The 24,992-nt window shown below is 43.4% G+C and overlaps 1 protein-coding gene across 2 annotated transcripts in view; it reads left to right on the forward strand.

The window, feature by feature from the left end:
* Nucleotides 1-32: 32 nt before the first annotated feature.
* The window catches only part of SH3YL1 (SH3 and SYLF domain containing 1), a 40,405-nt gene continuing 15,445 nt past the window's right edge, over nt 33-24,992 (forward strand). Inside the window, exons 1-6 of one of the 2 annotated variants that reach the window (XM_049652619.1) lie at nt 33-379; nt 13,279-13,389; nt 16,587-16,700; nt 18,408-18,472; nt 23,363-23,475; nt 24,390-24,518. In XM_049652619.1, the coding sequence (XP_049508576.1) occupies nt 196-379; nt 13,279-13,389; nt 16,587-16,700; nt 18,408-18,472; nt 23,363-23,475; nt 24,390-24,518 (716 nt within the window). In that variant the 5' untranslated portion in view covers nt 33-195. The remainder of the gene's footprint in view (nt 380-13,278; nt 13,390-16,586; nt 16,701-18,407; nt 18,473-23,362; nt 23,476-24,389; nt 24,519-24,992) is intronic. The other variant, XM_049652618.1, reaches the window with a different exon arrangement.

Here is a 24,992-nt window from a genome sequence, read left to right on the forward strand (position 1 = left end):
CACTCCCCGGGCCCCCGAGACACCTGCCTCGCCCTGACCCCCAGTGCTCAGGTCACACACAACCGTCTGCCTGGCGACAGGGCCGTGGGCTGGGGGGGCCCAACTGTAAGAGACTGGACGCCTTAGAAGCCGCCCTGGGAGGGACGCGGTGAAGTCAGAAATCCCGTGACCGCGCCGTGCTTTCGTCGGGGGTGTATGTGGCGGGTGCTTCGTCCTGGCAAAAGTGGAGTGTTCACCTGCCCCTTACCTGTGTCAGGTGTGCACCTGGCCAGGCGGTCCCCGCCCCGGGAGGCGGGGCCGAGCCAAGGGCGCTCTTCCTCTTCCTGGGGAGGTGTCGGCCGCTCGAGGGGCGCCGGAGGACCAGGCTCTGGGGTCACAAGTGAGTACAGGTGTGGGTGACGCCGCCGAGCCGCACCTAGAGTCGGGACCACCCCACCTCTCCCCTTTAGAAAGTTTGGCTACAGAGGGTCAAAGGTTGGGGAAGAGGGCGGGAGAAAGGAGGGCGTCCGGGGATTTTGCTGTTGCGTATTATCAACAGGTCATTCCGCAAACTGTCAAAAATTAACCAATTCTGTAGACTCGTCCACAGGTGTTTCCGTACACAGAAAAGCTCTTGCTAAGTTTTAATTTTAGCTACTGTAATTCATTTTATGTTATTTGGAATTATCTAATGTTTGAAAAGCACTTATTACTCTTTTTCGTCCCAATTTGTTTCAATAAGTGACTCTCTAGAGCCGTGCGGTGCTGTGGGTGTGAGGTGAGCTTGACTGGTGGGGGCAGGAAGTCAGCAGGGCGCCCTGGGTCCCCTGTGAGGTTCCAGGCCCTGCATGTGACCACTTGGCCCTCCCTGCATCAGCCAAGCCAAGCCGTTTGGGGCACCTCCTGTGGTAAGGGGATCTCTGAGCAGAGAGTCGGGTGGATAGCTCCCTAGCTCTGGGGGCACCGGATGCCTGCGGGGCTCCCTGCCGCGGTGGGCTTTCCTATTTAAACAAGTGTGACTGTGCTCTGAACGGGTAGGTGACCACAGGGAAATGACATGTACCTGCTGGCCTGAAACATACCTGTTTCACTTCAACAAATGTTTCAGTGTTGTCACTGCTGCCAGAAGGGCTGAGTTGGAAAGAATGACACAGACCTGGGCCCCTTGCCCCCAGGGAGTAATCTGATGGGCCCAGACAGTTCTACTGGTAGGAGAGAAGGTTTTCAGGTTTTGTTCTGCTTACAGAACATGCGCGTCCTGCATTCTTGTTCTCAGGAATGTTTTTATTGAGATGTGGGAGATGCCTAGTTAATAATAAGTTAGAAGATATGTATTACATGCACAATGGAGAAATCACAGGTCTCCGGGTGCCCTTTCCTTCCTTGTGTGGGCCTGCTCTTGGAACACCTGTGGAGTGCCTTACTTCTGAGGTGTCTGCAAATTACTATGTTGAAGGTTAGAATAATCAAATAAGTTATAGCTTCCATCCTGTTGATCTTGTTTAAATTAAGGAGAATTGGTTGTTGGTTTACTAACGTCCTATTTATTTTTTTAAGTTTATTTATTTTGAGAGAGAGTGTGTGTGTATGTGCACCAGTGGAGGAGGGGCAGAGAGAGAGAGGGAGAGAGAGAATCCCAAGCAGGACCCGAACCACCTGATGCTGGGCTCAAACTCATGAACCATGAGATCATGACTTGAGCAGAAACCAAGAGCTGGAGGCTTAGCCGACCTAGCCACCCAGGCGCCCTTACCGACATTCTAATTAAACAAAAGTTTCTGTAAAATGAGAAAATACTAACCTCATCTTTTGTAAGATTAAAAAATAATAATCTTTCCTCATCAAGAATGATGTGATGCTTTTATTCCACTTAGGAAGCATTTACTCTCAGGAGAGCTCTCACTCTTTGGAAATAGGATGCGGGGCTTCAAAAGGAAAGCTGGTATGGGTCCAAGGGAAATGGGGCTGGCTGTGTTGCTGGAATGACTGCTGGTCACAGAAGGCCTTCTGCATATTGCCTTGTTTGACATCGTCGTATGCAACTTAAAACCTAAGCACGCTGAATTTTCTATTTTGGGAAGAGTCCATTTTTTTTCACCAAATGATCAGACCAGAGTGGCATGTGTAGTCCTGCTCTGGATGAGGATCACTTTTTAGTTTGAGAAAAGATAAAAGTGAGTGTACATCAAGGGTTTCCTAAAGCTGAAGGTTAAGTGCTCACCGCTCCCTACCCTTTGTCTCCCATCTGCAGCCTGTGGTTGGGGAGGAGAAAGGAAGCTTAGGGTACACTAATGTTCGGGGTTCAAATGCTCAATTTGGTTTAAAGTTTGGACTGCAAGGCTGCTGATGTGAGCAGAGAGACCGGTTTTGATTTCTGGAACTGACAAGTTTTGTCCCTTGAGTCAAAGGAAGAAATTAAACCAAGGCCACATAAAGATAAGAATCAGTTGAAGAAACAATGACCGGCCTTAGTTGTCTGGCGGTGGCTTTCAAGACCACAGTGTTCTAACAAAGCTTCCAAGCTCAGGTCATTATGTCAAAGCCCTTTAAAAAATTACTTGGTTGCGTGAAGGTTTGTTTTTTGTTTTTTTTTGTTTTTTTTTTGTTTTTTTTTTTTGGCAAAGATTTAATCAATTTATTCTATATATTTCCTTTGCAGCTTTCTACTTACTTTGATTTTGGTTGGGGTTTTATCAATTCAGTGAATTAACCTTTATTTCATGTTAGTTATAAGGCTTAATAATTTGGTTAATATCTAATTAATGGACATTTGGAAAACCATTTCTAAACTTGTAAACTTTTCCTATAGGTACCTCTTTCATAGTCCAGAGTCCATTGGAGAAAATATTTTAGTGGATGCTGGCTGATATGAAGGAAAGTTGGGAAACCCTGGTCCTGAGTCCAGAGCGGGGGTGGAAATGCTTGAAAGTGGTCAGTTTCTAAGTTACTCTAAGCAGGGGTCTCAGGATTCTGTTTTGCAGGGATCCAGCCCCTAGTTTATGGCCCATGATCAATATGGAAATTATTTCCACAGCTTAAGCTTGTTTCAAGCTTTTGAAGTTTCCAAAGTAAACCTTTTCTCCCCAGTATCTTAGAAACTCTTAATTAAAAAAAAAATTATCTTAGTATAGACATTTTCAAATATTTTAATCACTTTTTTTTAAAGCTTATTTATTTAGAAAGAGCATGTGCACAGGAGGGGCAGAGAGAGAAACAGAGACAGAGACAGAGAGAGGGAGAGAGAAGATCCCAAGCAGACGCTGTGCTGTCAGTGTGGAGGCCGACTCGGGGCTTGAACCCATGAACTGTGAGGTTGTCACCTGAGCTGAAATCAAGAGTCAGACGTTTAACCAACAAGCCACCCAGGTGCCCCTTAATCACTTTTCCAAGAACATTTTAATCTAAATTTCTTAGCTTGAGGTGTGGCAGCCAGTCACTCTTAGGAGGAAACTCAAATATTCATGGAGAGTTTGCTTTGGCTTGGGATTCAGGAGACAAGACTTTTGTGCATGTCCAGTCGAAAGGCTTCTTTAGCAACGAATGACCTGTATCGTTATACCTTTAGTGGTATAATAAGGCCAACATTCTGACCAGACCATGCTCTCTCTATACCTTATGGCACAGCAGAGGAAAAGTGGGTGAGCCATGAGTTGATGCTGAGGACAGGAACTAAGATTTATATCTAAGTTGTTATTTGTTGGCTCTGACAGAGAAATTCACTATATTTAACTATGACTAAGCAATATGATTTTATCAGCAATTTAATAGGATCTGTGCTATTAAAACAAATTAACCATTGTCTTCCATAGTTCAGCCAAACACGAAGGCATCCTGACCAAGACCAGGCCTGTCAACCCCTGGTTCACGGCTACGAGGGCTCACAGACCACACTGCATCTGAATTCCCAAGTCTGATAGCCCCCTTCCCGTGTTTACAAAAAAGGCTGCGACCTTTGCCCACAGCAGGATGTTTGCAATAGCAGCTCTCAACTGTGGAATTTGCTTATTTGACTGGTTTAATTCTGCTTGCTTGATAGGGTTCACAGCAGAAAGTCTTCTGGGGGTAAGATTTATGTACTATTTACTATGTTTTAGTTGCATGTGTCAGAAAATCTGATCCAAATTGGCCTTAGCAGAAAAGGAAAACATACTGGTCCAAGTGACTGAACAGTCCAGAGCTGCTGTGGCTTTAGCTGTTGCCCAGTCCTAGGCTCCAGCAGGGCCAGCAGAGCCCAGATTCTATCTGCAACTCTGGTCAAGTGCCCTTCTGTGTGGCTTTGCTCTCAGGCTCTCCCCTTGTGGTGATAAAATGTTGTAGCAGGTCCACATGGAAGCGCCTGGGAGAGGGGAGTTGTGCAGCTACGCACGAGCACTTGGTGAGATGCAGATAGCAGATCAGCTTTGGTTTGAAGCTCTGATGTGGCAGGAGATTTGTTCTGACTTTCAGACTTGGGTCACCTGCTCAGTGCAGGATCAGTGAAACAGACAAACCGTGACGGTTCTGAAATAAGACACATAGATGTTCAGCAGCAGAAGGAACACATTTCTGCCATAGGTTACCGATCGATTTCAGTAAGTTGTATGGAGAATCGAGACATATGAACAAGGCACTGTAGGGTGCAGAGGTCAGTGACATATGCTGCTTCTGCCCTGGAAGGATTGTAGTTTAGTGGTGGAAAAATGAAAAGGTGAGAACATGAAGTGGGAAGAAAACCAGTTGGGTGGGCGTAAGCCTCAAATCACAAACTCGAGCGCCGAAATGGGAACATGTATCACGAGCCTTCATTTTCTACCAGGCGTGGCTATCTTCGTTCTCTCTGGTGGCAGTCACGTTTTAGAGTGGCCCCAGGTCTGGGCTACCACTGCCCATTCATTTAGCTTTTGGTGTTCAGTTACTACTAATCCTGAAGACGCTGCTACGCTGGCCCTTGCTGCATTCGAAAGGCTCTGACAGTCCAGTCTGCTGGAGCATTGCCCAGTTTCCTCCTAGGAGCAGAACTGCCCGCCCACGCCTTCTGGGTCAGCAGGACCTTGGTGCGGGAGCCACATCGGCCCTGCGCATGCACGGAGCTGGGGCACTCTGCCCACTGGTCTCGTGGCGTCAGCCCTCCTTGGGTTTCCTTCTCTTTTCTCATCCCCCCGTTCTTTAGAGGACCTGGAGAGGACGGACCTGGAGAGGACTGCTTTAGGGTGCTACACCATCAACCTGTCCCTTGCTTCCCTCTGGCCCCCTCTCTCATAAGGTCTGGGAAATGCCACAGAGGTTGAGAGGCAGGGAAATTTTGCTATTACTGAGCACATTTTCCTCTAAACCCATTGATTTTGTATGCAAGTGAACTGTGTCTAGTCCTCACAGGGATTTGACCTTCAGTTCCCAAAAGCCACACAAATACTTTATCATTTAACACATATTTATTGGGCACTTAGCTATATGTCGTTGTGGCATGTGCTGGAGATATTACAGTTAATAAAATAAAATGGTCAATGTGCTTACCCCATGGGGCTCACATTGTAGTGAAGGGTATGTACAAGAAAGATCAGATAGATAGGTGGGTGTGTAGGTAGGTAGGCAGACAGACAGACAAACAGATGGTAGATACAGACAGATAGACATAATTGATTGACAGATAAATAGAATAGATATGGTTGCAGACAGATATATACGGTTAACAGACAAAGCAGTGATATGGGCCATGGTGCAGACTAAATATGATGGGAAAACTTTGAGGGGTGTAAGCAGTGGGGGACTGCTATCTTAGCTATTACTTAGACGGAACATTTTTTTTTGCAGAAATTACCATAGGGGCTCAAGACTAGGAACAGAGAAAGCAACCAGGAGACTTTGAATAGACACAAGAATTTATATTCTTTGGGCCAGGCTGCTGGTAGGGAGGAGTGAGATATAATCAGATCTTGAGCATATGTTGAGGTTTATATTCTGATAGGGTGTGCCAATGGATTGGTGTGGCTGTGAGAGTGACAGAGAAGTCACAGTTAGGCCAGGTTTTGAGTGTGAGCTCCCGGAGAGATAAAGCCTGCCTGGAGAGAAGGCTCAGGGAGAAGGTGAGGAGAAGGGAGGGCATCACAGGCAGCTTTGTATAATTTGAACTGCTTACTTGACACTTCATGCCAAGATGGAGAAAGTAATTGATATCGTGAGTCTGGAATTTAGGGGAAGGTTAAAGAGTAGATAAAACCTGGAGATTGTCAGAGATAAGTGGTGCTTACAGTTACAGGACCTGAGATCTGAGTGTAAATGGAAAAGGATGGGGCCAGGGGGACAAGAGGGTCTTGGCGTCAGGGGATCAAGGCAGCGCTAACAGCCTTGGTGGCTGCTGAGTCCTTGTGAGGCCACCGAACCAGATGTGGGGGCAGGTGTGTTCCTGTGCTCTTCAGCTCATGGACTGGCTTGTGTGAGCCACAGTGGAGAGGCTCTGCCTGCCACCTCAGGAAGGGACAGTCCCTCCAGGACAGCAGGAGATAGGAGGCTACCCTGCTGATCCAGAGCAAGCACTGTAACCCTGCTCAAATGGCATGCCCACAAGATCAGCCTGGTGACGGGTTAGTCATTCGAAGGGGTATGCAGAATGGTTTCACTTAGAAGCAGCGTTTTAAACTTGGTCTTGAAGAATGAGTTGTATTTCAAGAGGTCAGAGGTTGGCACTGTTTTTCCTTAAGGGGCCAGATAGCACATGTTATTAGGCTTTGTGGGCCAAGAAACAAAATTGAGGACATATGTAGACACTCATATAAGAGAGAAAACAAACTACCACAATTTTTTAATTGATTAAAACAGAAATAGAATAATTGAGAAGTTGGTTTTTTTTTTTTTTTTTTGTAATACAAATCTTGTGATGAGACAAATGTGATTCTCTTTATGGGAGAACATTTTGCTACTTGAGATTCGAAGTTAGTGTTACTTATCATGAAAATAAATCACAAATGTTCAACTGTTATGCTGACTATGATGCAATTTTACCTGTAACATCTTTGAAAATGTGTTTTCACACATAATATTATTATTGTGTTTTAATTTTTTCAGCCTTTAAAAATGTAAACACTGGCAGTGCCTGGGTGGCCTGGTCGGTTAAATGTCCGACTCCTGATTTCAGCTCAGGTCATGATCTCACAGTTGAGAGGTGGAGCCCTGTGTCTGGCCCCTTACTGGGCCTTGAACCTGCTCAAGATTCTCTCTCCCGCTCTCTCTGTCCTTACCCAACTTGTGCTCACACATGCGTGGGTGCTGTCTCTCTCTTTCTCTCTCTCTCTCTCTCTCTCTCTCTCTCTCTCTCACACACACACACACACACACACACACACAATATTAAAAATGTAAACACTGTTCTTAACTCCTAGGCCATAGGTGAACAGGTGGTGGCTGGACTTGGCCCAGGGCCATGGCTTGCCAACCCCTGTGGGGTCCCTCATCAATTTACTGCCCCTTACCTCCCAGGGTGTCCTTCAGTGTGGGCTCTGGGATCCTTAACAGAGCTCCTTAAAGTATTACTCCTTTAAAGCGGGCACAGTGATGAGCTTCCTCAGTACAGGGTGCAGGAGGAATGTGACAGGAGGGACAGGCAGGCGTCAGCCATGTGCCAAGAGGACCCGGGTGGATCCTACCCGCCCTCCCACCGGCCCAGGAGAGGACCCCTCTAGGACCAGGAAGCCTGGGCCTGGCCAGATACTCCCCCCTTGGCCCCTCCACTCAGAAACCAGATCTCCTCAGCTCTTTCTGGCAGCCAGACTTCCACGGCTGGCCCGTGCCACCAGCTGCTGACTGCTTGTACCCCAGAGGGTGGCCCAGCAGCCCCTGAACAGGCCCAGCCTGGGGGAACATGGCCCCTCTGCCACCTGCAGGCACCACATCCTCTCCAAAGAGGTGCGCACCTCTTCCAAACTGGTCCTTAGTGAGGGCTGTCTCAGCCTAGGGTGCCATCCAGAATGGATAATTCTCACAGCCGACCTCCCTCTCAACCAGCTCTGCGCATTCCACCTCCTGCTTGGACCCAGGCTCTGCACCCGCTCTAGGTGAGCAGGGCGGGGGTGTTATAGCTGTGAAAGACAGCAGAGCTAGGCAAGTGACGGAAGCACAGGATAGGACCCTAGCACCTTGAATTGTTCCAAGATGTACACTGATGGGTGTTGTCGGCATAGAGAAGATAGATCTTTTTTGTTTGAGAAAGAACGTGCATGCTCTCGAGTGGGGGATAGGGGATGAGAGAGAGATCCTAAGCCCAGCTTGGGGGGTTGATCTCAGGACCATGAGAGCATGACCTGAGCTGGTCAAGAGTTGGACGCCCTAAGCGACTGAGCCACTCAGGTGCCCCGAGAAGAGGCATCTTTTTAAAGGTTTTAACATTTCATGAAAAAGCAAAACACTGCTTTGCTTTTTTTAGAAGGACTTGCAAATAGTGTATTATAAATACTATTTAATCAAAGAAGTAAGAATGTTAACATATAGTATGGTATTTGATAGCATTTTTACCCATGTTTCCACCTCTCCGAACTACCTAAGTGATTAGAATATACGTATATAAAACAAGTCAAATCTAGTCCTAAGTTAGAAAATGAAAATTACAAATACTTCTCCCCCATCTTTCTTCTTCAAAATTTAGAATTAATTTTTAAAATGTAATAATTGGGTAATATTAGCTGCAATAAAAAGCCTCCATATCTCAATTACCTAACACAGTAAGAGCTACTTCCCCAGCACGTAATAGTCTAGTGTGGATATTCCAGGTGGCGGACAGCTTTCCCCAGGCGGTGACCCAGCTGGTGACCCAGGGGACCCAGGGGACCCATCCTTCCCCTCTGTGGCTGTGCCATCAAAGTCCTCTTCAGCCAGCCAGTGATGGGAAAGAGAGGGTGGAGAAAGCAATACGTCTCAGCTGTCGTGGCATAGAAGTGACACACGTCACCTTCTCTGGGCACCTGCCTCTCGGGGACAGTGCTCCCTGTAACACAGGAAGCACACATGTGCGTGGGCAACCAGCTGTCCAGACACAAAACCAATAAAGCCAAACCCTCTGTATGCAATTCATTCAACCCATGAAGAGTAAGGTTGTGAGGCCTCATCTTAGATACCAGCAGAAATTAGGAACTCAAATACTTTGTCTAGTTATAATGCAAATTACAGTCAATGCATGTACCTTATGAACAGAGGAAGTTGTATTAGTCAATTTCGTAGTTATACTCCTGTTTGCTGACTCACATACCTTCTTAGCAACCAAAATGGAAATGAAGTCACTCCTATCTCAGTATATGCTCACCAATCATGGCTTTTAAAAGCTATCAATTGCATCAATACTGTACTGGAAATTTGGAAAGTTGGAAATGCCCTTTTCTTGATCACTGTGGAATAAATATCAAAAAACAATCGTATGTCATTATTGTGTCGCCTGAAGTCATGGCTTATAGAACCACCTCCATAACATGTACTTTAAAGGGCCAAATGTTGGGGTGCCTGGGTGGCTCAGTTGGTTAAGCATCTGACTGTGGCTTAGGTCATGCTCTTGTGGTTTGTGAGATTGAGCCCTGCATTGGTCTCTGCACTGACAGCATGAAGCCTGCTTGGGATTCTCTCTCCCTTTCTCTCTGCACCCCCTCTGTCTCAAAATAAATTAAAAAAACATTTAAAAAATAAAATCAATAAATGAATAATTAAAAAATATTAGGTTCTTCATATTCTATACCAATATAACTTTGAGATGGGTCAAATATTTAGTATAAAATATAAGCTGTGCCTGTATCGTTCTTTTTTTTAAATTAAAGCCTTTAGTCACAATAGTAGTTAAAAAGATGATAACAGTAGAAAGCCCAGAGACATGTTCCCATATAAATAAAAACAAATGCTGAAAAATAATAATTGTTTTAAAAAGCAAGCAGAGATACAGATTTGCGGCGTGAGCACAATTATAGACTAAAGAATATGATGCCAGAAAAACAGGCAAAGAATATGAACAGAAAATGTGCAAAACAGGACATGTAAACAAACTAAAGAAAAATTCACTGGCATTCAGATGAATTCAAATGAAATTTGTCACCCTGTTTTTCTGACGTATGGCCTTTGCCTTTACCAGTGTCCCCCATGACAGTGGACGTTTTTTATGGTAATACCCAGTGATCTAAACCTGGGTGGTATTTTTCAGAGGCAATTTATAAAGTAATATAAGCTAACGAATTATGGGTTGTTTTTATTCATCGATTCCCAACCCCTAAGACTCTACCCTAAGATAACTGTCATCCAACAGTAGTATCTCTGAAAGCTAAAAATGGAAATAATCTACATATTTGGCAATAGGAATCAATTGAAGCATACACTGAAATGCAGACAGTAGTATTGGGGGATATTAACAGCAGGGGTGGCTTTCCCCCCAACATTTGCATATGTATACTTTTTCCATTATGTTTACAATGTGTTTATGCCATAATTTCTGATCATATAAAAATATAGAAGTTTTTTGTCATACTTGGTTGGGCCTTTTGTACTATGAATTTGAAAAGTAATTCTCCCATAATTTCTGGTTCTCTTATCTGGTTTGATTTCTGGCATTTCAAACTGTTGATGAATTTGGAGTTTATCCCCATGTAGCATGAAGCTGTGGATGAATTTTCATTGCTTCCCCTCCCCCCCGCCCCGGCAAAAGATCACTATTTATTGTGTAACACAGCTTTTCTACATTGATTTAATATGTTATCTTTATCATCAAGGTATTTTATATATTTGGGTCAATTTCTGAATTTTCTATTTTGTAAAATTGATTTTTCTGCCTATATTTGCATCTACTATCAAGTAAATTATTGACACTTTATTTTATTTTTAATTAATTTATTTTTTTTAATTTTTTTTTTAACGTTTATTTATTTTTGAGACAGAGAGAGACAGAGCATGAACGGGGAAGGGGCAGAGAAAGAGGGAGACACAGAATCGGAAGCAGGCTCCAGGCTCTGAGCCATCAGCCCAGAGCCTGACGCCGGGCTCGAACTCACGGACCGCGAGATTGTGACCTGAGCTGAAGTCGGACGCTTAACCGACTGAGCCACCCAGGCGCCCCTATTTTTAATTTATTTTTAACGTTTGTTTATTTTTGAGAGAGAGAGGCAGAGTGCGAGTGGGGGAGGGACAGAGAGAGAGAGGGAGACACAGAATCCGAAGCAGGTTCCAGGCTCTGAGCTGTCCGCATAGAGCCCGATGTGGGGATTGAACTCACGAACTGTGAGATCATGACCTGAGCCAAAGTCGGACGCCCAACTGACTGAGCCACCAGGTGCCCCAAAGCTTTATGATATGTTGTGGCTTTGGCAGAGCTTGTCCCCTCATTATTCTTCTTTTAAATACTTTCCCTATACTTTCTTGCTTATTTTTCCATATGAAATCGAGCATTTCATTTAATTAAAGATACTTGTAAAACTTAAAAGAGAAGATGAATTTGATTTCATTAAGACAAAAAGTAGAAAAACATAAGAAAATTCCAAAGACAAGTGCCAAACAGCGAATCAATATTTGTAACTCATGTTCCAGAAAAAGGTTAATTCCTTTACTTTATAAATGAATAAGAAACAGAGAAATACCCCCCAACAGGACACTATGGAGAAGACTTGATGGAAATGGAAAGATGTGTAACATCACTCATCACAAAAGAACAAATTAAAGTACACTAAGAGCTTCATGCCAGAGAGAGTGGTGCTGGCACTGCCACTGACTGTAAACCCTAGAAATTAGGCAAACACGCCGAGTGTCTGCTTTCACATATTGGGTGATGGGCGAGTGTGCCCAAGGTCCCAGAGAGGAGGGGAACCCCGCGATTGCCCCTTTTCCTGTACTTTCTGTTCTCTTGCTGAATGGAGGAGACAACGGAGTTTGGGGAAGCCATGCATCTGAACTGGCAAGGCAGCCTCACAGAGGGGAGTGGGCCCGAGAGATATGCTGGAGGACCCATGAACCCTTGGCGAGTCCCAAACCCTACGTTTACGTGTAAAACTTTCAAGATGGCGCCAAGAACAGCTACCAGGAAGCTGTGAGGTGAACTGTTTTCAGTTCAGTGAGGGTTGTGGGATAACAGTTCTCACCGTCTGCTCATTAAGCCCTGAGCACACTGGGGAGCGAGCCCAAAGAATCACACCACACTTGGAGGGCTCACATCAAAACGACTGTACACGCACTGAAGCAAAACACAGAAGCAGGCCTTGGAAAGATTGATATGCAGGTCAGTCCCTGCATGGCCTACTGCTAAGGGCATCAACTCTGTTTAAGGAAGACAACAAAATCCAGACATTCAATGTGGTGATATTCACAATATCTAGCAACCATCAAATTTTACCAGAAATAGAAAACAGGAAAATCTAACCCATAGCAAGAGAAAAATCTGTCAAAAACAGATCTGGAAAGGCCAGAGATGATGCAATTATCAGATAAGGATAAAAAAAGTACCTTTTAAAATATGCTCAAGTATTTAAAGAACAACATAAACATAATGAGAACAGAAATGGAAAGAATAAAAACAACCAAATGGAACTTTCAGAGCTGAAAACAATCTCTGAAATGAAAATTTCATCCGATGGCCTGAATAGCAGACTTTACATTGAAGCCTCTTGGCTTCTTTGGCTCTTCTGATTCCTTTCCCTGTGATAAAGAGATGGTCTATCCCCACATACTTCAGGTCTGGGAGGATTATCTGCACACTTGTTGGAACAAGTACATGCTTGCTTGCATGAGTTTATGAACACCCAGGCAAGCCTGACAGGTAGAATGCTGTACAAACACATTGGAGTAACCACTCAGTTCCTGAGTCTCTTAGGATTTTCCTAATAAGGACAATCTATACAGACAGTTCAACATTTTTGACAAAAGTATCCAGATACAGTAAAGTTCATATTTTTTATTTTGGACAGTTGCAATAAATTATATATTTTTTATTATGCGCAGTTATAAATTACATCTTTTGTTAATTCTTTAAATTTTAATATTTTTAAATTAGCATTGGGGTAAATTAAGAATTACACAGAGAAGGTATATAATTGAGAGATTGGACCATATTTTGTTTAAGATCCTTTAGAATCCCATGATTTTATAATTTCTGGGATTTTGAGAGTTTAGGGTTTCCCAATCTCAGAATGAATTTAATTTATCAGGAAAATAGAGATGAGACAATAATTTCAGGATTTCCAATTCATTTTATTTGTCTGGAAGGATACAATTTATTAATGCTCAATTGTGCATGAGAAAAAATGAAATTATAATAATTTTCTAACTTGTATGTACTAGATTTTTTCATTAAAATCTCTTTTTTTAATCTTTCAGTGAATAATCCCATACCTTCCAATCTGAAATCGGAAGCAAAAAAGGCGGCTAAAATTCTAAGAGAATTCACAGAAATAACTTCCAGAAATGGACCTGATAAGATCATTCCTGGTAAATAAAATATATACCATTCATTTCTAAAGTTGTTTTGTTGTTTAAGTTACTTGGTGTACTTCCTGACCCCAGGCAGTGGACCCCCTAAGAGCAGCAAGCCCACAGAGTAGTGTTTCCCTCCTTCTCTGGGGGACCCCCACACCTCCCTTTGCCTTCTGCCTTTGTGGAGGCGGCCTCTCCTGCCTCCCCTTCATGGTGTCCACTTTGGTTTTCCCCCAGCTCTCCTGTTCTTGTCCTCAGTTTCTGAGGCCTTGTAAGTTTATCCTGCAAACTCACTAGCTAATCTCATAAATAAATTTTAATTTTGGGTTTTCTCTTTCTAGATAAGATATTTACATTTTATAGGGGTTTAACAAGACATTAATCAATAATTCCCAACACAGCTACATATCATATTCCTTGGCTCATTAAAATACAGTGCTTAAAGTTCCTGCAAACCTGCTGAATCAGACCCTGGGAGCGGTGTGGCAGGAATGCGCATTTTTAACAATGCTTCCCATGTGATTCTAATGCGAGGCTGACCACATAAGACCTGAGTCTAGAGATGACCTTTTGGGAGCCACTACCTGTCCATTGCCACTAGCACTTATCTCTACAGGGTGTTTCGTGGACTACTCGTCTTTGCCACAAGGCAAAGAAGGTCCACATGCCGACTACCTTGGGCAGTGCTGCAGACTAATTTCCCTCTTAACCACCACGACTCTGATCCAGGATGACAAAGACTACTTGATTTTTTTTAACTACTTTAACTTCTTAAGTCAGATGTTTAAAGTTATTTAGCAGAATTTTAAATATTAAAAACTTTTAAATTTGTTATAATAATAATAATAATAATAATAATTATTATTATTGTTATTTTGGCCCAGCCACCACTTCCATCATAGGAAAACAGTGCTTCTTGGAGCCTGGCTACTCAAAGTGCCGCTGGACATCACCTGGGGGCGCGTTAGAACCGCAGGACCTCAAGGTCCCACTTAGACCTAGTGAGTCAGAATCTGCATTTTTTACAAGATCTCCAGTGATCTATATGTACACACAGGTTTGAGAAGGACTACTTTAGGACTTGAAGAAAATTCAATCAGAAAAACTGAATTTTCAGTAGCAGTATTCTGAAGCAGGAGATAGAAGACATTTCTTTTTTTTTTTTTTTTCAACGCTTTTTTTTTTTTTTTTTTTAATTTATTTTTGGGACAGAGAGAGACAGAGCATGAACGGGGGAGGGGCAGAGAGAGAGGGAGACACAGAATCGGAAACAGGCTCCAGGCTCCGAGCCATCAGCGCAGAGCCTGACGCGGGGCTCAAACTCACGGACCGCGAGATCGTGACCTGGCTGAAGTCGGACGCTTAACCGACTGCGCCACCCAGGCGCCCCTAGAAGACATTTCTTGATATATATCAGCATCTGCCTATGTGGCCCGCTAGCCCGATTTATGGAAAAACTGGATTTCCTAACACAGAAACATCTGAGTATGGATTACCTCTCATGGATTTTGTGCAGTAAAATTCCATCATGACTTTCTTCTGCCTGCAAAGACCACCTGACTCCCTTTCAGTGAGTTTAGCTGGGAAAGTGAAAACCAGTTTACGTGGCAGCCTGGGTAAGAGCTGACTCTCAGGTGTGCAGGCTGTGTGTGGTGGGGAGGAGAGGGCCCCAGGGGCTGCCAGAGAGCCAAGCCTCTCCTTTCCTAGAGCCTTCCCTAGGATGGGGGGGGGGGGGCATTATGTTTAAATTAACACTAGGGTGATCTATTATATAGTGGAGGATAAAATCTACAAAAAACAATTTAAAACAAAGCATCTAGACTGTAGACCTTAGCGGTACGAGGTCACACTCGGGTGTGAGGGGCCTGAGATCCGTACAAGGACATTTAGAGGGTGAATCTGTACTCAGTGCATCTCTGCCATCCATGAAAAGCTACTTGGCAAATCAGTTAGGCATTACTGGTATTTTAGTGTTCCTGAATTTGGGTAGAAAATCTATAAAAACAAACCTGATACTTAAAATATGTTCATCTGCTTTTGCTCTATCTAAATAGAGGCAATCCTGACCATACACACATTGAGAGTGGAGTCGAGGTGTGGACAAAGATGTTCTACCAAAGTGGGGTTGTAAAAATAAACCTATGTGATATACAATACAGCTTTCAACCGCATTACAATATACTTATAACGTTTTGAAATACAAAAAGGAGGCACTGGATGCCTGGGATGAGCACTGGGTGTTGTATGTAACTGATGAATAACTAAATTCTCCTCCTGAAACCAATATTGCTCTGTTAAAAAAAAAAAAAAGGACATTGGGGTCCAAGGGTAATTTCAAATGTTGAGGCTTCCCTTGTTATTTGAAGGATATGCTGTTTTGTGAATAAATCCACAGAAAAGGGAGGCACAGTGTTTACTAGGCACATATATTTTTTTTTAATTTTTTTTTTCAACGTTTTTTATTTATTTTTGGGACAGAGAGAGACAAAGCATGAACGGGGGAGGGGCAGAGAGAGAGGGAGACACAGAATCGGAAACAGGCTCATCAGCCTAGGCACATATATTAATAACTCATTTTATGTGATGAACTTCCCTGAAATGTGAATAAACCAGTGGTTTCTAAATTGAGTTATATTCTCAGTACACTAGTAGTTATGTGTTACTCGAATACTCAAATAGATCATTTTACAAAGTTAAAAGTCTTTTAAAGTGGCAAAATCACTTGGTTTTTCTGTGTTTGAATCCAGATTTTCATATTAGTAAAAGGTGAACTAACTGTATGGATTTCAGATCAAAGTTCCACAGCTTGCAGCAAGTTTCTCCTTAGTACTTAGTACAGTATGGATCTTTATATTATGAGTTATGTTCTCAACTAATTGAAATCTCCAAATTATTTGTCCTGCTGGTAGATGTCACTGAAAAATCTCATCTGTATATCTCATTTATCACAGCGGTTGCCGGATGGTTGAGCACTTGTGACGTTAGGTGTAACATTGGAAACATACAAGGAAGGAGGTGGGGCAGGGAGGCCCAGGTGCACGTGCTGCGTAACCGAGTGTTTTTCAGCTCACATGTCCCACTGAGGCTCATACTGAGAGCCCTGGGTCCTGCCAAGGAGACTGCTGTGTGTACTGAATCTGCTCAACCCCTGAACATCTATCCAGGAAAGTCCATTAAAAATGCTCACCTGCTCGTTATCTTTAATTTTGCAGCCCACGTAATTGCTAAAGCCAAGGGCCTTGCGATATTGTCTGTGATAAAGGCTGGATTTCTAGTAACTGCTAGAGGAGGCAGCGGGGTCGTGCTGGCGCGTCTTCCCGATGGAAGTAAGTTGATTGTTTTCGCTTTGAACACAACTCACAGGAGCGTGGTAGGTTTCTTCATCCTTCTTTGTTCAGCCCTTGGCTAAGAATCAGAAACAACCAAGTTCTCTTCTCAAGCACTACCCACGTTTTCACGGGTAGACTTCCCAGCAGTACAACCAGCCCAAGTAGAAGCACATTCAAAGGCACTTCCCTTCTGTGGGCTCAAAGTCTGTGAGATGTTCCCACAGTGGTGACAGGTAGCTCTCTGTGAAGGTGGAGATCTGTCAACCTCTGGGGTCTCAGAATCTCAGGAGGACTTTTCTGCTGTTCTTATTTCCCCTGTATTTCTCACTTCTGAGTCCAGATGCTCAGTCCACAGAGGGTAATTTAAATTTTTTTCTTAACGTTTATTTTTGAGACAGAGAATGAACGGGGGAGGGTCAGAGAGAGAGCGGGAGACACAGAATCTGAAACAGGCTCCAGGCTCTGAGCTGTCAGCACAGAGCCCGACACGGGGCTTGAACTCACGAACCACGAGATCATGACCTGAGCTGAAGTCGGACGCTTAACCGACTGAGCCACCCAGGCGCCCCTCACAGATCGTAATTTAAAAGCTGCCCAAATGAAATAGCAGATTCCCTGGGGCACCTGGGTGGCTCAGTCAGCTGAGTGTCTGACTTCAGCTCAGGTCATGATCTCACAGCTCTTGAGTTCGAGCCCCATGTCAGGCTCTGTGCTGTCAGCTCGGAGCCTGGAGCCTGCTTCCGATTCTGTGTCTCCCTCTCTCTGCCCCTCCCCTTCTCATGCTCTCTCTCCCTCTCTCTCAAAAATAAATAACATTAAAAAACAAAACAAAAACAAAAGAGAAGCAGCAAATTCCCCAGATCCTGGCCAGATGGGCAGTCTTCAAACAGCGACAGCTCCTAACATAGGAAATGGAAAACAACTTTGGGGTTATATGACGCTAATTTCTGTAATACAAACTCCCCTAAGCTTGGGTAGATTAGTTCTAAATATATTCAAGCAATATCCTGTTACCTAGAACACAAATCAGGTTAGGAAACTAATAAGCATCTGCAGAAAGGACTTTATCTAGGCTCTCCCACCCTCCCCCCATCAGATTAATTTTCTCCCTAATTCAAATGGAATTATTGTACTAAGTTTTAAAATGTAAGGAAATTTATCTTGTTAAAATCTTAATAATCTTGAACAGATAGCCTATTTCTTGTGCTACTATGCAAAAAAAGACCAGTTTTTGCCCTCAGAGATTTACAATAGAAACGGTTTATTATTGTGTTACCCTTAGAAGTGATTATAATAAACTTTTTTGAATCCTTTCGCTCTGTTATATCTATGATAGAACTCTAACTAAAAACTAGAATTACAGCTCAATTATTTTGTAAAACGTTATACAAATGTTGATAGTTAAAATTAGATATGTTTAGTAGGTGAGGATTCAGTAGTTTGGTGTTATGCACGTTTGTAGAGAAAGATCAGGGGGCATGAATTTGTGAGTCTGTGGGACTCAATATCTAATACCTTTCAAATATTTTTAACTTAAAGTTATACAGGCTTATTAAAGAACATTTTAAAACACAGGGGGAAATACCAAAGTCTCATTATTTTAAAAGAAATGCTATTTGTTCACATTTTAGCATTTTCCTTCCCATATGTGTGTGCCAAGCAGTTTTAATGTTAGAGTAACGTTTGCTTCTTTGTGTTTGTTAGAGTGGTCTGCACCGTCAGCCATCGGCATAGCTGGGCTTGGTGGAGGGTTTGAAATAGGAATTGAGGTAAGTGTGTGAAAACACAACTGCGACTTACTACGTGAAGCTTGAGAGAGTATCTACTGTTCTCATTTCACCATCGATGGAATATATTTTATTCCATGTATTTCCCTTTCTGGATGAATCCCCGCTGATAACATTCTAATGTTTACCGGTATCTTTCATCAAGAGTGGCATTTTGCTGGGTCCATCTTTAGCATGTCTGGGGAGCAGGAATGTCTCAAAGCGGATGAACTATACTTGGCCACTTGTGACTTGCTCATTGCAAAGCTGCTAACCTCTGCAGCGGGTTGTCGAACAAGCCAGAGCTTAGATCCTGGGCTTACCTGGCTTAATACAGTGTATCTTCATGGGTGGCAAAATCCAGTTGTGTTATATCTTCAGATTGCTTCAGATGCTTGGAGTAAAGACTGCCTTTGCATGGTTTCATGTTGTGACTTGGTTCCTGATGACCATGGCCTCTCAGGCAGGCCCTGAGCACACCTGTTTGCAGAGGTCTGTTACTTAGAGATTACCTTCTGCATGATGCTAATCTTTCATCCATTGCGGTATTGCTAAGTCATGGGCAAATTGAATCTCCTAATATTCTCAAATCACTTTCTTCTCAAGTTCTGGTCAGTTTTGTCCTAAGCCATCTTTTTATGCATTTTCTCTGTGGCCACAGTTTTAAATTCCCTTGGCCTCATTAGACACGGGCCTTTCCACCACTCTTATTTCACCTTTATGTGACCTTCTTTACTCCCTGTTCCATTAATCTGTATTATAAAAAGAGATATATATTTTAGCTTTCCCTATCGTAACTGCCTTTTTGTTGGATATTCAACCAGACCAAAGCCATACAAAGCATCGCCCTGTGTGGGCAGTACATTTTCATCCCTGCCTGCACCTCCTTGCCGACAGGCGGTGCTCTCTGCATGGATGATGCTCAGCTGGTGGTGTGAGTGCCCCCCCTCCCCCCCCCGCCTCGTCACCCCTCTCCCTCCACTGGAAGCTGGGTGGTGCTCTGGGCCTCAAACAGCATTTGTTTCCAAGCTGATGAGAGATGAAGTAAGGGTGACTGCAGGAAGTTTAGCATATGAAAAACTGAAAATGTGAAAATGGGACTCCCCGTGATGGCTCCTTGGAATATCCAGTTTTGGGCATGTTAACAGCCTTGAAAACAAGTGTAGTAACGTGTAATCCTATCATTAGCACGTGAAATAGAAAGATTCAGAGTCAACATTTTATAGAGATATACTCGATTATCTTCCAAAGACAGTGTGGGGTAGTGGTTGGGCTGTAAGAGCAGAGACTGTACCAGACCCGGGAGCACCTGCAGCCCTGTGCACTGAGCGGCCCTCTTCTCCCAGGATCTGCGATTTTTTACTTGTAAAATAGAGTCAACAGTAGCCTTCCCTCTTGGCTTATTAAGTGAGTGCATTTAGAATGGCATAAACTATTATAATTTTTATTGTGAATGTCCTCTTTACCTTTGCAATACTTACTTGTGCTTGTGATTTATAGAAACTTTTGATCTTACCCTCATGGCATATAGAAGAAATTAACCCTGGACTTTCATTTAACTAGCATACATGGAGGAAAATCATTAGCTTTTTAAAATGCCTATTTCAAGTAGAGATTAGAGGAATTGCCTAGGGGTTAGAAAGACTGGCTTTATACTTCTTAAACACAACCTGACTTTGCCTCCCTGAGGCCCACAGATGTGTCCCAGAGGGTAATCATAATGTGCAAGCAGTCAGTTCCTTTTCAACGTTGGCAAGAAGTCTTGTGCTTCTCCACAGAGCATTCTCAGACTTTATCATGAGCGCGAGTTTTCTGCTGCTGCTCTCACAGAGCTCTCCAGCCCACTTCGAGTGAGCGAGGAAGCAGAGGTTCCCTTGATACAGCAGCTCTTGTGAAGCAGGACCGTTCTTGTCAGCAGCGGCCCTGGCTTCCAGTAAAAAGGCAGCAGACCTGTGGCCAATGGCGAGCCAGATAGACACCCTCAGTTATGGAGAGAAATTAGTCCCCAACCACCTAGGGCTGATTCAGGTTCCTCTTCTGGCATTCTTCTTTCCAGCAGCAGGTTCCCAACTTGACAGAATGTTCCACACAGGTGTTACCCTGTTGGTTTTCTTATCTGGACCTTAATGTAGATTGTGAGTACCTTGAGGGCATAGATGTTCTCTCTTCATGCCTAGTCCTCAGATTGGCCAAGTATTGAGCACAAAGTAGAAACCCAGAGTGAGTCTCAATTTCTTTATCTTAAGTTTTCAAGGACACAGAGAGCACTCACATAATCAATTTATGCTAGTAAATATTTGTTGAATAATGTAATTATCTGCCATTCCATTTTAGAATGGACGAACAATAGCAGTTAAGATTTTTGTAAAACTTTTGCATATATTCTTATGGAATCAGTTCCATCCCATAGCCATGGAGAACGGTTATCACTGCTCTCATTTCGCACATGAAAGAACTGGGTGATGTGAGTTCCCCAGTAGGAGGTAGCCAGACAGTGACAGACTGGCCATTCAAATGGAGGGTTCTGGCCCTGAAACCACTCAGCAGGCTGTTTGTGGCATTGGGTGCAGTGTTTCTTAGCGGTCCTGGTGTTCAAGCCTCTGTCCATAGGTAGAAGGACTATGTGTTCTTGGTTCCATGGATAATCAGGTGAGAAGTCAGCCCTGGGTCTCATCACTTGTAGTACCCTGTCTGTTCCTGACTGTGACTTCTGTCTACATAATTTCCCATGGATTTTAGGCCAGGTAGGCAGGGCACACGTGAGTATATTCAATATACGGAGACATTAAGCATCTTGCCTAAGATCACACAGCTAGGGTATGGTTGTCCTTGGTTGGGTTCACTAGATATAGAGCCTGAGACAGGGCTTGGGGTACATGTGATTTCTTGAGCAAATGTTCTCAGGGCTGAAACCGTAAGGGACTAAGGAAGCAGGACAGAGAAAGGGTAGAGTTGGAGCAAGGGATGATCCCAGGTAAACTCAACCTGGTCTGACAACAGCAGAAGGCAAACCACATAACAGCCTTGCTAAGCCTCGAGGCAAGCGGGGTGGCGTCTGGGCACCACCACTCTTTCCGTCCGCGGGCAGCAGGTGGTGTGCCTCTGGTACAGGGCTGAGGGAGCCAACGGCACCAACCACAGCAGGGGGAGCCAGAGCAGATCTCTTGCATCCAGGACACTCTGTGATCTCTCAGCCCACCACGCTGCCTCCTGTAGGCGATAACATCTTTAGTACATGTGAAATATGAATGTGATCTGCAGGAACTTTAGATTTATGCTCTGTTTTGGAATCCAGACCAGGTTAAGGTTCTGAAGGTATATGAAGTTAGGGACTAGGTCATCTTCTGACAGGATCTGGTGGCCTTCCTTAGCTCAGACATTAGTTAACACTAAGATTATAGTACTGATTCAAGTATGTAAACTACAGAGAATTTCCAATGTTTTATAATTCACACACAATTCATTAAAAACAAAAACGATCTGAAAGTCAATGGTCTAAGGAAAGATAATGCAAAGACTTGGTTTAAAGACTATTAGTATTTTCTTTTCAGGACAGTCGTAACAAAGCCCAAAGCTCTGAAAACACCCATATATGGATCACTCAACTGTGTGTTATAGCAAAGGCCAGAGTTCACCATGGGCCAACTCTGATCAGTCTTGCTTTCACCCAATAGTGTGATTTGAGAGAAATGATTTAGCTTTTCCAGAGAGAGTTTGGATGAGCTCTTTTACTTTAATAATGAGGAGGGTGTCCAGGTGTAAGCTAAGGAAAAATTACTGTTAGAGGCTAGGCTCAACTTCTGAGCCCACTAAAGTCAATGTGCAGAGAAGGGCCCAGTGGTGTAAGGGGTGGAAGGTGTCTTGGCATGCAGAATGTCAACACTCGGTTTGAATGTTGAGGCTGAGGGCTGTGTCCCAGAGGGCTTTGTCCCCTGAGGGCTGTGTCCCCAGAGAGCTGTGTCCCCTGAGGGCTGTGTCCCCCCCCACCCCCAGAGCTATGTTCCTGGAGGGCTGTGTCCCCCCCAGGGCTGTGTCCCCTCAGGGCTGTGTCCCCCCCAGGGCTGTGTCCCCCCAGGGCTGTGTCCCCAGAGGGCTGTGTCCCCCAGAGGGCTCTGTCCCCCAGGGGGCTGTTCTCCCAGAGGGCTTTGTCCCTGGAAGGCTGTGTCCCCCAAGGGCTGTGTCCCCTGAGGGCTCTCTGTATTTCTGGGCTCTCATGGGGCTTGCATACAGCTCCGGCAAACTTGAAAACCAAATGCCGTCCTTGTAGGCATGTCTTGAGCTGTCTCACGTTCTAATTTTTGCCCTTAGAGAACTAACTCTGTAGGAGGCACTAACTGATGGTTAACTAGTTTCCTTCTGGCATTTCGAATTCTGAGGCCAAAAAGAAAGCGGACGTGCAGTTTACTGGTGGTAGGCATGTGGCCTTGCCAGGGATTTCAGGGTGCAAACGTCATTGAGAACCCTTGACCTTCTGCCCTCACTGTTAGCTGTGTGGTCTTTGTTTGGCTTTCTTGATGTGTTTAGTTTAAAAGAGGACTTTCGATCTTTCTGTTCTACCTATGTTTGATGTGTTCTGGCTATCACTGTGACAGTCCTCTTAACCTTACTAGACCTTTGTCGTCACCTGCATTACCAGCTTGTCGGGTGGACCGGGGAGGTTTGTATGGAGCCCCACAGCACATGGTCAGGGGTGTCTGCCACACTGACCTGTGCAAATGTCCCTTGTGTGAATCCTCAGCTCAAAACAACAATGACCCTTCCTTCATATGCTTTCATTGTCTACATTGAAATTCTTGCTGCATTATATGGTGTATATTTGAGTTCTAATCAACATATATTTTAAATGATATTTAGACAATTATTCTTAAATGAATGGGCTTTTTTTATTTTCAGGTATCAGATTTGGTAATAATTTTGAATTATGACAGAGCAGTAGAAGCTTTTGCAAAAGGTGGTAACCTGACACTTGGAGGGAATTTTACTGTGGCAGTTGGGCCCCTGGGAAGGTGAGTACTGCAACATAGTTTCTGAACAGCTGTTGGAGAGTAATGGCTTAAAAACTATACAGTTTTGCATTAGGAGGAACTTTGAATTGAAATGAAACTGATTCATGATTTACATATGTCCCAGAGGGTTTGAGGCTCTTTAGAAGTAAGAAATAGAAAACATAGGCAGTGTGATAAAATGAGAAAATTTAAAACTAGAACACACAAAAGGAAACTAAATATTTCAGAAATGAAGGCCATCGTATCTACTGGAATTGAACATAAAATGTACCTTTCAGCTTTGAAGGAGCCAGGTCAAATTGAATTAACTGATAAAAGACAGTATTGATCAAGAAAGAAAACAAAACTTGTCTTCAAACTAGTGAAAACTTAAAATGAAAGTGTCTCACTGGCGTGATGTTTACAGTATATATGCTGCATTTTCCCTCTCGGTTAACAAACAACTATTCTGGGGTCAACTGAGCAATTTAGAAATTCTGAAAGCTCAGACTGTTTACAAAAGCTAACACAGTACAATCCTCTGAAAACGTTTCTAAATTCCATGAAAATAGTCAGTGTAAAAAGAACCCACAGTCTTTAGGACTCTTGAAATGTACGTTGCTGTTTTAAGAAAGGAAGACAAGGTTGGTAATTATCAGCTTTCCATGAATTGGGTACAAGGCGGTCCTCTGTATTACCACATCATTTTTTAATGGTTTTAAATAACAAGTCCTTCCCCTGCCCTGTCCTTGCTCTAGACCACTCTAAACACATCTAGCTCAGGCCAATAGGAAGTAATGAATGAAAACAAGTGGCCTGAGATTAGAACGATGTCACTCTTTGGAGGGAGAAGTGCAGTGCTGTTCAGATAGTCGTCTTTAGGATCGATCCTCTTGCGAGTCTGGTTCTCTCCTGCAAAACCTTGTATTTCACAGGAATTTGGAAGGAAATGTTGCCCTACGGAGCTCCGCTGCCGTCTTCACGTACTGCAAATCTAGAGGACTCTTTGCTGGCGTATCTCTAGAAGGCAGTTGTTTGATTGAAAGGAAAGAAACTAATCGAAAGTAAGTGCAAGCCAAATAATTTTAATTTGAGGAAAGTGTGATGAGAAAAATAGTACGTCATAGATTCACATAGTTCTTTGGAGTTTACAGAGTAATTTCGTATATTCTTTTTTTAAGAACATATTTTAAGAATATGCAACATTTGACTCTAACTATTTCTTTATTTAAAGATTCAATATAAAGCAATATGTACTTAGACAAAATCTAGAAAATACACACAAAAAATTATAAGGAAGGAAAAAAATCCCATTCTACCCCTTTGAGATTAACACTGCTCAGTTTGCTTTATTGCCCGACAATGTTTTCCTAAGCATAACTTCCCTTGTTTTGCCACATATGATTGTAATCATAATAGATAGAATTGTAAATCCTTTTTTCCATCCAGCATTGCAAGAATCGTAAGTGTAAGTTAATGGCTACATAATATTGTATTAGTTGGCTGTATCATATTCAGTATATTTTTCAAACATCTGT

Source organism: Panthera uncia, assembly GCF_023721935.1.
Source record: "Panthera uncia isolate 11264 chromosome A3 unlocalized genomic scaffold, Puncia_PCG_1.0 HiC_scaffold_12, whole genome shotgun sequence".
NCBI classification, from domain to species: Eukaryota; Metazoa; Chordata; class Mammalia; order Carnivora; family Felidae; genus Panthera; species Panthera uncia.